This window comes from Taudactylus pleione, unplaced genomic scaffold, assembly GCF_031769625.1.
Source record: "Taudactylus pleione unplaced genomic scaffold, aTauple2 ptg000464l, whole genome shotgun sequence".
Taxonomy (NCBI): domain Eukaryota; kingdom Metazoa; phylum Chordata; class Amphibia; order Anura; family Myobatrachidae; genus Taudactylus; species Taudactylus pleione.
This window is the reverse complement of record NW_028284866.1, coordinates 728,168-744,864: the sequence shown is the minus strand read 5'-3', so window position 1 is coordinate 744,864 and position 16,697 is coordinate 728,168. Positions and strand designations below refer to the sequence as shown.

The 16,697-nt window shown below is 43.6% G+C and overlaps 1 protein-coding gene across 3 annotated transcripts in view; it reads left to right on the top strand.

The window, feature by feature from the left end:
• SEMA4G (semaphorin 4G) overlaps positions 1 to 16,697 on the top strand; it is a 269,472-nt gene that overhangs the window by 210,705 nt on the left and 42,070 nt on the right. For all 3 annotated transcript variants that reach the window (XM_088448694.1, XM_088448696.1, XM_088448695.1), the window contains exon 9: positions 8,772 to 8,935. In XM_088448694.1, the coding sequence (XP_088304820.1) occupies positions 8,772 to 8,935 (164 nt within the window). The remainder of the gene's footprint in view (positions 1 to 8,771; positions 8,936 to 16,697) is intronic.

The window sequence follows — 16,697 nt, the reverse complement described above, 5'->3', positions numbered from 1 at the left end:
TAGCAACCAATCAGCTTTGAGGTAGCATTTATGAATTACATTCTATAAAATGATAGGTAGAAGCTGATTGGTTGCTATAGTCAACTTCTCCACTGCTCCACTTCGCCACACGTTTACATCTAGCCCTTGGTGTTGTCCAGAATGTTGCTCTGTAATGTGCCCTGGCAGCCATATTGAATTTCTGGATATAATCTATTTGTCTACTGGCCTCTATTGACCGCTATACACCTGGACTGGTACTAGAAGTGTAATAGCATATGCACATTTACGGATAGAGCGTTTGATCTAGATTTCATTAATGCAAGATACAGGCTATAAAGGTTTGTCCTGGGTAGCTCTGGCAGAGCACCAACCAGTGACTTTGTTACTTTACAGTGTAATGGGCTAAAATGAGCCTGAGAACCGCGAGTGTAAATAATACAGAATGTATCTGCACGCTTTTATCTCATTTATAACGACCAGCATTTTCCCACATCACTAGAGAATGAAAGATTAAACGTCACCCTGGGAATTGTGTGCAGACACGCAGATCACTCCTTACTTACTCCCAGTGCTGCATCGGAAACTGCCAGTTATTAACATAAACACAGCCAGAGATGCAGAAACATAAATCTTACTTGCGGACTGCAATTCTCATTAGTGCAAGATAAGGACCAATATCTCTGTCATGTAGGGCATTGTATGAACCGTAACAGTTATTTTTAAATCAATAGAATGAAGTGCGGCTTAGGCCGATAAGATCTGCTGTACTGAAAAGCCTAAACCAGTGCAGCTGAAACCTAGCGGCAATACAAGTGCTAATTCAGTCTTGAAGCACGGAGACTGCAGCATAAGAATCCCCTGTTTGGGCTGCTCCTAGACAGGAGTTTTGTAAAGTCTGTAAGTATGAGCTTAGGCCAGGGGTCAGGGAACTTTTTTACCTTTTACGCCAAAATATATTTAGATACGCCGACGTTACCCCCTTGATTTGAAAGGAAGGAAATCATATAGTAGTGCCCCCATATAATGCCCCTGTAGTAGTGCCCCCATTGTTATGCCCCTGTAGTAGTGCCTCCATATAATGCCCCTGTAGTAGTGCCCCCATAGTTATGCCCATGTAGTAGTGCCCCCATAGTTATACCTCTGTAGTAGTGCCCCCATAGTTATACCTCTGTAGTAGTGCCCCCATAGTTATGCCCCTGTAGTAGTGCCCCCATAGTTATGCCCCTGTAGTAGTGCCCCCATATAATGCCCCTGTAGTAGTGCCCCAATAGTTATGCCTCTGTAGTAGTGCCCCCATATAATGCCCCTGTAGTAGTGCCCCCATAGTTATGCCCATGTAGTAGTGCCCCCATAGTTATACCTCTGTAGTAGTGCCCCCATAGTTATGCCCATGTAGTAGTGCCCCATATAATGCCCATGTAGTAGTGCCCCCATAGTTATACCTCTGTAGTAGTGCCCCCATAGTTATGCCCCTGTAGTAGTGCCCCCATATAATGCCCCTGTAGTAGTGCCCCAATAGTTATGCCCCTGTAGTAGTGCCCCCATATAATGCCCCTGTAGTAGTGCCCATATAGTAGTGCCCCCATAGTTATACCTCTGTAGTAGTGCCCCCATAGTTATGCCCCTGTAGTAGTGCCCCCATATAATGCCCCTGTAGTAGTGCCCCCATAGTTATGCCCCTGTAGTAGTGCCCCCATATAATGCCCCTGTAGTAGTGCCCCAATAGTTATGCCCCTGTAGTAGTGCCCCCATATAATGCTCCTGTAGTAGTGCCCCCATAGTTATGCCCCTGTAGTAGTGCCCCCATATAATGCTCCTGTAGTAGTGCCCCCATATAATGCCCCTGTAGTGCCGCTTGTACAAAAAAAAACACTTACCTTAATCCCCGCTCCTGCATCCGCCGCCGTCCTGTCCGCCTGGCTGCTCCTCGGAACTATGAGAGAGACGTCATGACGTCTCTCCCATAGTGCGCATGGAGAGAGCCGGAAGTTGGAGTTCAGGAGAGAACTCCAGCCTCCGACTAACGCAGCACTGCAGGGAAGGAGCCGGGCACCCGCTGGTAATAATATCTCAGCGGGTGTACGGTTTAGAGCCTCCCTGCGGCACAGCCGGGCATGCATATGAGAATGATTCATATGCATGCCCGGCTGTCTGTCCATTACCCCCAGGATCATATGAATTAAAACTCCTTTATCTAGATAACATTTAACTTTTTTATATGCCAGCTTTAAAATCCCTGTCTGGGATGTAATATGTTCTATTAAAGACCATGTAGTGTATTTATATAAAACAGAGGAGCAGAATTTTGTGGCTGTGTTATTTTGACATATGTTTTCCATATGAAACTCTGTAATTGTTGGAATACCATCCCTAAACAGGACACCTAACACATGCCAGAGTCATATCAAATCACCATCACTGTATAACTGTGTAAAAATATTCAACCCCCAGCCCCCCCACCCCCGACTTGTAATGTTTTCTATGAATCTGAGTTGTTCTATAAATAGGTAAATTGGCTGAATTTTGTCTAAAATTAAATATTATTACATTTCTCTCAAACTACTCTGACGTTACCCCATTACACACAGTGCCCCATATTACCCCACAGTACACACAATGGCCCATATTAACCCACCCAGTACACACAGTGTCCCATATAACCCCCCCAGTACACACAGTGCCCCATATTACCCCCAGTACAGGGCGCACCTCCATATTACCCCCAGTACACAGTGGCCCATATTACCCCCAGTACACAGACAACCTCCATGTTACCCTCCAGTACACACAGTGCCCTCATATTGCCCCCCCAGTACACAGTGCCCTCATATTGCACCCCAGTACACACAGTGCCCCAATGTAATCCCCCTCAATATACATAGTGCCTCTATGGTACCTTTTTTATTCTACTCCTGTAAACACTGAGCAGGAAGCCGGGAAAGTATTGTGAGGGGAAGCGGCACAGGCAGTGACTCAGGCAAGGAGCAGGTCAGCAGGAAGAAGAGGCCTGATATGTGCAGCCCACTTTGAGCCAGGTAGTAGGTTGGCTGGTCCCTTGAGAGAGGCCAGTCACTGTGAAGCAATGTCGGACAGTCAGCCTTGATATGTGTGGTGCTCTGTGCTGGCTGGGTCATTTGCTTCAGTTTGCGAGCAGCACAGGCTCACTGCTGTGTGGCCGCCATGGAGGAGGAGCAGGTCCCGTAGCACTTCTGCTGTACTGCAAGAAGCCCCAGGGAGGAAAGGCAGGGGGTGGGGCCATGCGCTGTGGTCATAGAGGCTGCGCTGCATTTTGCAGGGGTCGGCCCAGTCACCAGACTGACATCTACGGCCCGATGTCAGTCTAGTGACAGTGTGTGACAGTGGCTGCTGATCAGAGAGTGGGCTGATACAGCCGCTGATGCCGCCGCCACCACCACCACCACAGTCTGCCCGCGGGTTCCCTCTCCGGCCACCAATACCCACAACCCCGCGGTGGCCGGCCTTTAAGTAACATGGCGTCACGCATATGATGTCCACATACAGGCCCCGTCCCCAGCATTCCCAGACTCGCGCATACGCAGTCCGATGGTTTCAAAAAAATAAATAAACAATCGGGAGTTAATGTACGTTTTGCGGGGCAGCGGGAGGCTTCATTAAAAATCGGGAGCCTCCCGCTAAAATCGGGAGGGTAGGCAACCCTGATCTGATCATCCCAAGTGCAGGTAAAATGTTCAGATTGATAGCAGCCCCCTATATGTCAAACTATCCGGCCAGATAAGATGTATATGTAACCACAGGGACATGTAGGTGAGGTGTTTGTGAATGCAGCAATACAATAACAGGTAGTACTGTATGCTGTATTTGCTCTGTTAAAAATTAGAAATTCTTATAAGCTTTTGCAAATAAAGGCTTAAAAGAAACACCAGACCAGGCAGGTGATTTACACATTCTATTCTGTATAACAAACTAGGCATAAAACTCTTTTTATTACATTAGCTGTTCTGTTCCTGCATCTTGCACCATGCCATACGTCAGCAGATCCCAATTTATCTGCCTATGCCACTTTGGGGATTTAAATGAACTAGCTAGAAGGTCTTGATGCTCTGCAGTTACTGGGGGAAAGCAAATCAAGCTCAAAACGGAATACAGTGCTTTTTCTGTATGTTCATAGTAGTGTGATCATATTCACTATGGGGAGGTGCTCACCCTATACATAAATTAACATGGTAATAGGGACAGGAGGATTATATTATACATACCTGAGCTGGTTAGGTGCATAAACTTCCTCATTCAGTCACACATTTGGCCATATCAACTTATTTAATTGGTGATACCCTGTTACTATCTGCAATCTTGAAAGACCCCCTGGGGTATGCTTTGGCAGTGTCCCAACCTGCATTGAGACTGGCATTGCTTAGATTGCTGCTAAAAGATTGTAGCTTAACTTGTGAGTTAGGGGATAATTCCAGTTTGAGCCACTGTGGGTTAATTTTCTGGAAGGGCCTTACACAAAGAGCAGTAAGTTCTAACATGACAAGTATCAGGAATCCCTCCAGCCTCATAGTCTACATGTATATGTTTTTCTCCTATATGTGTGATGTGTCAGAAATAAGCAGCTCTGTCTAGCAGCTCTGTAAGTCATGTAGCTATGAGATCTAGTTTATCTAACTATATTCCAAAATTACTATTTTAAGATATGATACGGTGGGGGGCGGGGGGGGGAGTTACAAATACAGAAGTGTACATGTGAGATAACAGGTTACAGCCTACAGACAAGTACAGGGCCTGATGTAGGGTTGGTGGGAATTTGGGCGTAATTTATTCAGACTTTTTAACATTAAAATAGCATATTTATGCCCATGTGCAGAGGAGGCAGATGGTCATCAGTATGTATACAGGTTGGCATCAGTAGCATATACCCCCATGTCAGGCATAGGTCACACACACCTACACCCATGTTTTTAGCCTACAGAAACACATATTTACTATTAGGTATATATTATTTAAAAAATGTCTCTAATGCAGCAGAACCTACTCGGCTTCTTATGTATGATACCAAAAAAGTGATGAAACATGAACACGAGAGCATAACATGTACCGGAGCAACAGAACAGCTCCTATCAGCATAAGTACAGCACCACAATCAGATAATCATAAATAGTGTGCTAGTACTGGTAGCCTTCATCATCATCCGGTACCTACTTCTGACCACAGGCACATAATGCGGCTTCCTATGGTGTATAACTGTCTGTATCCCGGTCTGCATCTCTTTTGCAATATACTTGGTGTATGTTAGAGAAGCCTTTCCCTTCTCTGTCCAGCCTCTCGGCTGCAGGCAGGTGTATATGCCAGAATCACATAAGCCTGTATATTCGTATGTGTGTGCATCCATCTTCTGGGCATGTGCAGATCATTCTTACCCAAGATACTATGCCAGTGTCCAGCAAGGCTTGATGCTAAAAAGTCCTGAGAAACCGCTTCCTTTGTCTGCTATATGAAATTATACTGTACATTTACCAGACCCATTGCTCCAATGATAAATATGGCCCTAGGTCTGTAGAACATAACCGAAAGGAGAGAAGATTTGAGTGCAACAGAGTGTCAAGAGATAGAGGGGGCGAGGCGGCCTGAACTGACGGAGTGTTGAGGGACTGGAGCAGGTACGGTGGAAGAGCTCGGTTGTTTAAGGTCATCAGTGCTTATAATGGGAGTTGATGGCTTAGAACGAACATTCTTTGCAAAGCTTGTAAAATGGTAGAGGTGAAATGAGGTGGAATATAAACACCAACTTTTATAGGAGGATTAGTATCATTGGACACATAAGAAAATAAATCTACCTTCATCATTGTCTTCTTGGACTTGAATTTGTAAACGAACAGTCTACTTACTTAGAATAGACACTATTGGAGAATATGATAAACACACTATGAAGACCACATTCCACCCACAGACATTAATGTATTTTATCTGCTCCCGGTCACCATGGTTTCAAAACATAGACTATCAGTGTTATAATTTTGAAACAAAATGAAACAGCAATATTCTTTTAGGTTTATTATCCAAGCCCGCTGCATTCCAAGACATCTGCTGAGTTTATCAGCCAATACTCACCCCACATCAGTAAGATCAGAAGAAAAATACAGATCCTTCCAGTGACGGACGAGCTCTGATTTAGGGGTGGGAAAAAAAAAATATATAATTTATTTAATTTTTTGTCCCCCAAAACAGACAGGTTTTGCCTTTAATAATATTGCCCCTTTAAATTCTGCTGTGAATATTTGGGATTTTGCCAACTCTAAGTTCATTATATTTTCCCCAATGATATATACTATTGTAGTGAAATCACTTCCCCAACATAACAACTTACCCACTCTGCATACACAATGGCACGAGAATAAGCACGAAGCCAAAAATAAAGCAACGAGTCCCATGGAGACTATACATGGGAGGAAAAGGCCCTAGCTTCATAAAGGAGATTTCAAATCGAAAACTAAAAAACATTCTTACTAGCCCCTTCAGAATATTGTGCCTTTACTGGGTTTAATTATTATACACGTTAAAAGATTTGAACCAGTAGGAGATCCCCTGTGCAGTTGTAATTTCAAATATAATTAAAACTTGTAAAACTTCACTGAACAGAACACGTAAAAGTGCCAATCATAGATCATTACTCATAACCTCCAGTTGCTATTAGTAATAAGGTGCATTCTGTAGCATCTCACCAACTGGACGACTTCTACAGTATAGGCCAAAAAATGTGATATGTCCTTTTCCTCAGCTCTAATTTTTGTTAGTCTATGACAGGACATGTGAGACTTGTGAGATTGTGGATATTTTCTAGCAAATATTGAAAATGTACAGTATATCACTCATGACCTCCAGCTGAGATTGGTCTCAAAGTGCGTTTTTAAAACATCCAGCCAAGTTTGAATGCTTTTTGTAGTGTGTCAAAAAAGGCCTCATGCCCTGTGTGCCTCTAATTTCCACTTTATAGAATATAGCATGGTATATGCAAGGTTTATTATAAAAGTTAACTATCTTCTCTCTTGGTTTCCTGTGAAGCATATCTCAATAGAATGTTTGCAATACGTTTCTGTTCTAGGGTTGTTGGTGGTGGGGGTAGTTGTTTCCACTAGTTTTTCAGATTTGGAGGTCACTACCTTGGTGCTACCTACATGGGTGTTTCTCGATGGTTGTTCCTGAGTCTTTCGAGACTTAGTCATTGAGATTTTGTGAATAAGCTGCTTTTGGTGCTTTGTTTTACTGTTGTGGAGACTGGCCCAAAAGCAAAATGTCTACTTTAGCCTTAACTTCCTTTCACTGGTTTTTCACAACCAAGAATTACTGTGTAGCTGTCATTGTAATTTAGAAGGAAAACTGAAATGTCAGTAGGGAAAGGGTGCAAAACAGGCCCTTAGCACCTTGCGTTTTTAAGCACCAACTCCGTTGCCTAATCTGTGTATATAAAGATGCATTTGTGTGGTTAATGGGAGTGGGGAACAATTTAGTGCGCAGAGTTGCGTGCTGTATATAGGGGTATTAATCTACGTACACAATGGTGTAACTGAATCCCAGGTGCCTGGAGGCAAGTTAAATGTTGGTGCCCCCCCCACCCCCCAAATTAAAATGTACCACTCCCCAGCACCTGTGCCAGCCCCAGCTGCCGCTGCCCCCTATGCAGTTCCTTTTATACAGTGCCCCCAGTAGTGGTCCCCCTATGCAGTGCTCCCCAGTAATGGTCCCCCTATGCAGTGCCTCCAGTAATGCCCATTATACAGTGCCCCCAGTAGTGGTCCCCCTATGCAGTGCCCCATATACAGTAGTGGTCCACCAATGCAGTGCCCCCAGTAGTGGTCCCCCTATGCAGTGCCTCCAGTAATGCCCATTATACAGTGCCCCCAGTAGTGGTCCCCCTATGCAGTGCCCCATATACAGTAGTGGTCCACCAATGCAGTGCCCCCAGTAGTGGTCCCCCTATGCAGTGCCTCCAGTAATGCCCATTATACAGTGCCCCCAGTAGTGGTCCCCCTATGCAGTGCCCCCAGTAGTGGTCCCCCTATGCAGTGCCTCCAGTAATGCCCATTATACAGTGCCCCCAGTAGTGGTCCCCCTATGCAGTGCCCCCAGTAGTGGTCCTCCTATGCAGTGCCCCCAGTAGTGGTCCCCCTATGCAGTGCCCCCAGTAGTAATAATGCCCCCTGTAATGCTTCTGGTAATAATGGCCCTAACAGTAATGCACCCTGTAGTGTCCCCAGTAGTAAGGGCCCCTGTAGTGCCCCCAATAGTGCCCCCCAGTAATAAGGCTGCTGTAGTGCCCCCATAGGATGCCCCCAGTAGTAAGGCCCCTGTAATACCCCCAGTAGTAAGCCCCCCCTACATGCGCGCACACACACAACACTTACCTTAAACCCCGCTCCAGTGCCTGATTCCATCCGTCCCCGGCACCTGCTCCTCAGAACTATGGGAGTGAGATCATGACGTCACTCCCATAGTGCAGTGCGGGACCCGGAAGCCAGAGCCCAGGAGTGAGCTCCGTCCTCCGGCTGCCGCTGGCGCCGAGGGGGAGGGGGGGGGGGGCGATCAGCGGCGCTCCTTCTCCATGCAGCTCCTCCTCAGCAGTGACCGATACGGCTGGGTGACAATGGAGCCAGGTGCCCCCTTCAGGGCTGGCGCCCCGGCGGCAATTGACTACATTGTCTCCGGGAGATACCGCCACTGTACGTACACAACTCTGTAATGTGAGGTGACATCGTTTTTCCAATTAATCAGATAACATCAACCATGACCTATCAACTTCTTTACAATTTCAGAGCGATATGGGAGGCAAGAAAATTTTGCAGAAGAAATGGACATCATTCCTGAAAGCAAGATTAGTCTGCTCCATGCTCTTCTATGAAACCTTAAAGAGTGCTTACACACTGGAAGTCGGGAGCTGGCACACAACCATCTTCTATGGGGCCTTTGTCTCACAGTGGTATGTATTCTATGTGTACTAGGTATGCTGAATTGTATATTCTGTCAAATTGTATCTAATGCCTACACAAAGTGGGGGCAGACATTTTATGACCTAAACAAAAGAATTGAAATATCTCTCAGTGCGCACAGCAGCTAGTAGTGCGGCAGACTCTTTATAGAGGCTCTCCCAACCTCCACCACAGACCATGCAAAAATAAATAAGAGAATACCACTCCACCAGCGCTTGAAGGGACAATAAATGCATCAATAAGTTAATTTGCTCTGTATAATGGTTTTCAGCTCCCAAGGATAGTATGCACCACCTCTCAACGGAATAATCCACAACCGAAAAGAGAAAGAGAGATGCCAAACATAGTGTAATATTGAAATGAGTAGAAATCAATTTAATTACACACAAACAAACAAATATATTCACATAAAAACAAAGTGAAGTCATAGACATATATAAAAGGGGCTATATCCATATGCGGCTAGAATGTAAACTATTACCGGCTGTAGGTTAGAACTGGCAATGGTCAGTTCTTAAAAGCATTGATATCAAGACTGTCTTCCCGGCTGCAGCAACCTGTTGTCCCGTCCTCAGTTCTCCTCCAAAGCGTTGGCTCAATCTACACCGATTACCGCCCAGATAGGATAAGTCCTGCGAGCACCCACGCGTTCCGACACTCCCCGGGTCTTTCTCAAGGTCCGCTCCTGTTGTGAATGTCTACTGGTTCAAACTATCTGAGTTTATATCCCTCCTGCTGTATCCTGATTGGTCCGGCACAACTGACCCCCATACATAATCAACCTAAGAGTCCGTGATCCTGTGTGCCAGACTTCCCTACACTTCCTTAAGTTGCTATAGAAACTCCAGTCACGATCTCCTTCTCCCAGTAACATGACATATTACGATAGTGGTTGCCATAGTGAAGTTTAGACGTGGCCACTCGTCCATCTCTCGGCAATCTCCGGTCACGTAGCTGGGTATCGAGCACTTAAAAGAAGGTAAAAGTTCTTGCGATGACTGTCAGTTCTGTTGCCATAGTATTCTTAGACGCATATTTATCTTATGTTCCGTATAGGAATAGCAGGCAATCCGCGTATATTGGAAGATCGTTGGTTTGGTAGTTTCTTTATCTTTTTGGTTTCAAATGAACATTTCATTAAAGTGCATCATGTATCTAAAACGGATATATATAAAGAAGGGTTTAATAAAAAAAAAAATACATATATCCAATAAATATTTAAAAGTACCACAAATATAATAGTGTCCAAATATATGACTTCATTTAAAAATAGCACCACTATAATAACGCTTCTGTCTTCCCTATATATTTTAAGCCCAAACATAAATATCTAAAAAAGCATCTAAAATAATATCATAAAAACCATTTTATTTCTATATTAAGTCCTCCTGGTTGTAAAGTTCCCAGATCATAAATTGTTTTCATTTCTGCTTTAGCTAATTGGCTAGTTAGGTCTCTCCGTTGCCAATGTCCTTTTACCCACTGTAATCCTAAAAAACGTTTAATAGCAGAGGTGGAGCAATTATGATGCTATGTGAAAGGGCATGAGTCTCCAGGCCTTTTTTTATATTTCTGAAGTGCTCTCCTACAGCACCTTCAGTGGCCTGGAGGTTCTTCCTATATAAAACAAGTTGCAATCACACTCTATAACGTAAATCACTATCTTTGTAGGACATGTGATAAACTCCTTAATTACGACTGTATTGCCATTAATTTGGATTTCATTTGTTTTACTTTGGTTTTTCATTTTGATCTCTTTACAGGCTATGCATGACATGCATCTGTAAAACCTTTTGGATTTGATGCTCTTAAATTGCTAATCTGGGGGAACTGCTCTCAGTACCAAACTATTACTTAGGTTGGGGCCTTCCTATAGATGCATTTAGGTTTGGCAGGTAGTTGTTGGCCTAAGACTGGGTATTTTTTTTTTTTTATAAATCTTCCAATGTCTATTAATAGACTTCTCAATAGCTTTATACTGATTGTTGTACGTGGTTGTGAAGGCCCACTCAAAACCCTTTGAGTTTTTTCTTCCACATTTTGTTTTTCTTTATCCTTTAATGACCTAAATCAATATTCATTAACATGCATCCTATCAATCCACTAGTAACCAGTGACCTCACTGGTACAAAATTAAACTTTTTCTCCAGAGTACATATTTTTGTGTACCTTTAAGACTAATTGGTTGTTATAGTTTATTTATTAGATGTTATGCCATTTACAGTAGATTATGTTTTAGTGGGTGCTTTATGCTTTTCATCAGATCAGTTGTATCTGGAATTTTCTTATTTCAGGCTAAAGTTGTAGTTTTGAAACAATAATTTTCTATCTAATCTTTCAGTTTGAACATGGTACATTTTGCTGGTTTATTCTTTGGGGGGATGGGTGGGTTTAAGAGAAGTTGTTATAGTGAAAATATTCTATTAACATGGACATTATTTATTGCCTTTGCTAAATACGTATATTATGATTTCATATTATACTAATGAAGTCAGTGTGCAGGTGGGAGCTAAGTGAGCAATGTTATGCCCTATTTCCAGTTGTAATGCTCACTTCTATTGTAATTAGTCTGTGGGACATAACCTGCATTACAACATTTTTCACCTAAATAAATCTTCCCTATAGTGTGGTCTCTCAAGTCTCATTTTGGGGTAAAGGTAATAGCCTGTGAGTTGCAGGCAGCCACAGGATTTCATTGATTAAGTTACTCGATTTAAAGCAGCAATAATTTAAAATAGAAAGCCAGGTTGGTTTTTTTTATTTCTTAATTATTGCTGCTTTAAATCTAGCGTCTTAATAGCCAAAATCTCAAGGCTGCCTGCAGGCTATTACATTTACCTTTTTGTCCTTATGGACCTTACTCATCTGTCATTATTTTCCAATCACACAGATTAAATGTGTGTTCCAGCTTAAAAATATTTGTTTCAATCGCTCTTGCTTCTTTTAGTCAGTACTTTGGTGGGGCTCACTAATCTTGGACCCCCATAAGGCATTGTAATAAACATGGTATATACACTTACATGTATATAGGGGTAGATGTACTGTAGATGAGACCGTTGCTAGTCACCATTGGGGTTATGTTGCCCATTCTGCACCAAGCTACACCTCTCCAGCGCTGTGTCCAATCTCTCCTGCCGCAGAGTAAAAAGCAGCTCTGAGAGTGCAAGTCACATAATGGCATTTAATTCAGAGATTACTTGTAAGACATAATGGGGCTGATTCAGTGATGGCCGCAGATGCCGGCTTTGCTGCGTCATTTGCTAGTAACCTTCCTGCGGTTTTATGCAAATGTGGCTACAAAGGTCTTTCTTTGTGTACATCTGTGCGTATAAATGTGCAAAGACTGAGACGCCCAATTTGAGTGTTAGCTGTTATACCGCTTTCTGCGTAGATGCTGCCATCGGTCGCACCATCGAAAATTGCACCAGTCCTATGGCAGGTACTGAGTTTCCATCTGAGTATGGCATCCAGAGTGAATGGTTGTGCGTCTCTGTATGCAAACACTTCAGCGACACGCCCATAAGACAGACCGTCTCCGTGCGCCTGTTTAGCCGCCACCCAGTCACCACTGAGGAACCTCCTCCAGCACTGTTCAATACATTTCTATTATTGCGCTTGTCAATCGTAACAGCGCCTTTGTGTGTAGCGCATGTGCCCTGGGGGTTGTAAGGGATTTTCCTGCACGCTAAGAAATCGCTGGATTCCGTGACCATCGGCGTTGTGTGTGACTCAGAATCCGGCTCAATGTATGTACAAATAAAAGTATCCAAAATACAAAAGGACCACTAACCTTCTGTCTGTATAGTTTCTATTTTGTAGCGAAGAACTGAGCCTATGGACTTATTTCTCCTATGCGCTCTTACTATATTACAGTTTCTCCCTCTTTGTTTTACTATTTAAAGTTTTTGATCTGCAAAAAAAAACACCCCACCAATCTAGGTACATGAATTATGACAGCATTAACCTTTATTGTTATAAGTGGACAAATTTCCGATTTTTTTCATTGACACCTTAGTTTTCGTTCAGAAATACCGCCTCCACAGCTCGCTAACGATGCTACCTTTAGCCGCAATATTACCTGCTACTTAATCTAACAATGGAGAACAATTAGAACTATATCCCTGAACAGATAGATGACTGCAGTTCTACATAGTATGAGCATTTTTGATCAGGGGAACATGACTGGTTACCAGATTGCTTTTTGCATGCTCTTTTCCTTAAAGTGTAATTCTCACTGTTCAGCCTCCAGTTTTAAGCATCCCAGATGTGCGACCTGTCCAACAGAATATTGAAACAATCATTCCCTCTCAGTGCGCAGGCCTCAATCAAGCCCATAAGTCAGGCCACACGTTCACGAGACGCATCTGTTCTGTCGCACTTAACAGCCCAGTTGCCATCCAGAAGTGCTATGGGGCTGATTGTTAGGAACAAAGCAAAAAAAAACCCAAATAACATTGCCCCAGGGCAAAACTATGTTACTCTGCAGGTGGGGCAGATGTCAAATGTACAGAGATTTAGATTGGGAGGGACATGTCCAAGCTCAATCTAAATTGCAGTGTAAAAATAAAGATATTTGTGAGCTACAGGCAAAAGCAGCCAGTATTTATTCTGCATGCAAAATGAAATGTATTTACACCCCTTGCATTACAACGGTTTGTTACAGATACATAGTTACAGAATCTGCCCCTATGTTCTAATACCCAGTAAATAAATACATAGCTGGCCGGAAGAAGGTCCAAATGTTATTTATTGCTTCCATAAAGTTAGTGGCCTAATAAAATCAATTGCAAACCATACTACTCAAATTTGGTCAACAGAGTGAGTAATCCTACCCACGTATTGGGTTCTTCCAATCTCACTGATCGTGAAGTCAGCAAACTTCTCTCTAACTACATGGTGCAAAGTCCATATCAAGACTTATGCATCGACGGCGTTCATTTTGGGAAAAGCCTTCACGATCTGTAATATAAATGGGGGCCGTGATATTACCTGCAGCACCACTGCATACATCGGCATAGGTGTCAGACACTGACATAGGTGCCCGCTGCCCGTCATTAGGCGGATAAGTTTAATAACCCTCAAGGACATATCATCACACCACATGATTATTATTGTACCTGGATTACGTTTAAGTTTGCAATTATGTTTCCCATACCGCCAAAAGCAAAGATTTACTGTGTTAGTTGGGGAGAAAGGGAGGGAGGGAAAGATTTCTTGCAAAAGAGGATGATGGTTCCGGGCATCAGCCTTTTGTTCCTTCCAAGCTGCATCTCCTTCCATGCCCCTTGGACCTCCCTTGTCTTGTAAGTCACCTTTAACCCTGCCTTTCCTACAGTAACTGTCTCTTGACACACTAAATCATTACTTCCTTTTCTGTGCAGTACGGATAGCTGAACAAATCCTACACACTATCTCTACAATTCTACAGCGCTTACCTCCATCAGGATCATTTGCAGATCCCTGCTTACATATTCCAAACTAGCTGAAGTACCCGGCGTTGCCCGGGTTTAAATATTAAACGTATTATGTTTTATTATGTGATGTCCTCCCAATCCCTCCTGTAGAAGGCCCAGTACAGGCTCCCTGGGTAAAAGTTCTGCCCGGCACACTCATCCGTAAGTTCTGACCGGGACTCCAACCACTCCATTAGGCATCCCAGACCAATTTCCACCCCTCTGTGAGGTCTTCTCAAAATCCATCCAGTGGAAGGCCTAGAATAGGCATCCCTGGCCAAAGTTCTGGCCAGCATCCCTGGGTCAAAGTTCTGCCCAGCGTAAACCAACAGGAGGTCCGACTGGGATCTCAACCCCCTAGTATGTCTTCTGGGATCCAATGTTACCACTCTGTGAAGGTTTCATCCGAATCCATTGAGTGGAAGGCTCAGAAAAGGCTCCCAGGTACAAAGTTCAGCCCAGTGTACACCAAGAGAAGGTCCAATTGGGACTTTAACCAGGATCCAACTGGACCACCATGCGTTGGTTTCATCCCAATTGGTGCAGGGGTGTCCGAATGCCTAACCGAACAAACGAACAGAGCAATGAATTTTATATACAAGTGAGGCCCGTTAGTTTCATGGATTCAGTATGATTTACCTCCGGCCGCATGGCCGGCGGTTCAAATCCCGACAGCGGCATTCTGGCAGCAGTGAAAATCCCGATCGTCGAGAGGTAAGTATTGACTACCTATTCTCCACCCTAACCCTCCCTTAGGGGTGCCTAACCCTAACCTCCCCCCCCAAGTGCCTAACACTAATCCCCCCTCTAAGTGCCTAAACCTTCCCCCCCTTCCCCGCTGCCTAAACCTAAGTCCCCCAGGGGGGTGCCTAACCCTAACCCTCCCTTCCCCTAGCCTAATCCTAATCCCCTGGGGGGGTGCCTAACTCTAAGTCCCCCCCGGGAACCCTAAACCTAACCCTCCCCCACATCCTCCGCCCCACCCCACAGCTGTCTATGCCCGGCGCCCAGCTTACCTTCGATCGGTAAGCGGGGTGTCGGGCTCCCGGCGCAGGTAAAATGACAGGCGTCGGGATTTTTTTTTTTACCAATTATATTTTTATTAGATACCGTAAATAAATTGAAATATTATAATAATCTCAACAATAACATATACAAAAAATAAAATAAAATAATATTTAAAAACACAATAAAATAAAAGGAGGGGGACAAAAGAAAAAGAGTAAATAGCTAAATTTTTGATACTACACACTCAGAAAATACATACAAATATCACATTTTCAAAACGGTATTGTATAACCCAGTTCTATATCGACAAAACAATACACTTTTGGAACTCAAGAGACAATATTATTGGAAGGAGAAGGAGAATGTAGTATTCCAATATCAGTTGGGCCAGGTCTCAAGGGATTTCCTCCCAGACTATCCCTATATTCTTTCCATTTAAACCACAGCATATGGGGCGAAGAGACCGCAGTAGAATAGTTACTGTACGCTGTCTCAAAATCACAATGGCAATTTACTTTATTTATTATATGACCTAAGCTGGGCACACAGTCTGTTCTCCACAATTGAGCAATAGCAGCTTTTGCAGAAATCAGAATGTGCCCCAATATATATCTATCTCCCTTTGATAAGTTCCCCGGGAAAAAATGAAACAGAGCAATAACCGGGTCCAGTGGTATCCCCACTCCCGCAATGTCCCCAATCAAGGTGAACACTTCGACCCAAATAGGTCTCAGTAGAGGGCATGACCAAAATACATGGAAGATACTGCCCACTTCTCCACACTTTCTCCAGCAAAATTTAGAAATGGATGGCCAAATCTTATGTTGTTTCTCAGGGGTGAAATATGATCTATGGAGCAATTTTAAGAACATTTCTGAGTGGTTCATACAACGGGACATGTTATAGCAGGTTCGAAAAACCATTTCCCAATCTTCCTTTTCCAATGTTCTTGACCAATCCTTCTCCCATTTTTGTAATGATGTGAATTTGTTTGGTCTATTCTCCGTTATTAGCTGTTGATACCACCATGTAATGCCACCTTTTTGAGTAGAGGACTGGAATTGTTTTAGTATATACCCAGGTAAGGAACTGTGTTGGAGATTGAGGGAGGGTAGGCTCTGAACCCAATGCCGCATCTGCAAGTATTTAAAAAAATCCTGTTTCGGGAGACTGAACTTACTCTGAAGCTCAGAAAAGGAGATAACTTTTCCACCCGACATCATATCCCCCAATGAATTAATTCCTGCAGCATTCCAAGACTCCACCTGTAGGTTTCCAATTAGTCTAGCTA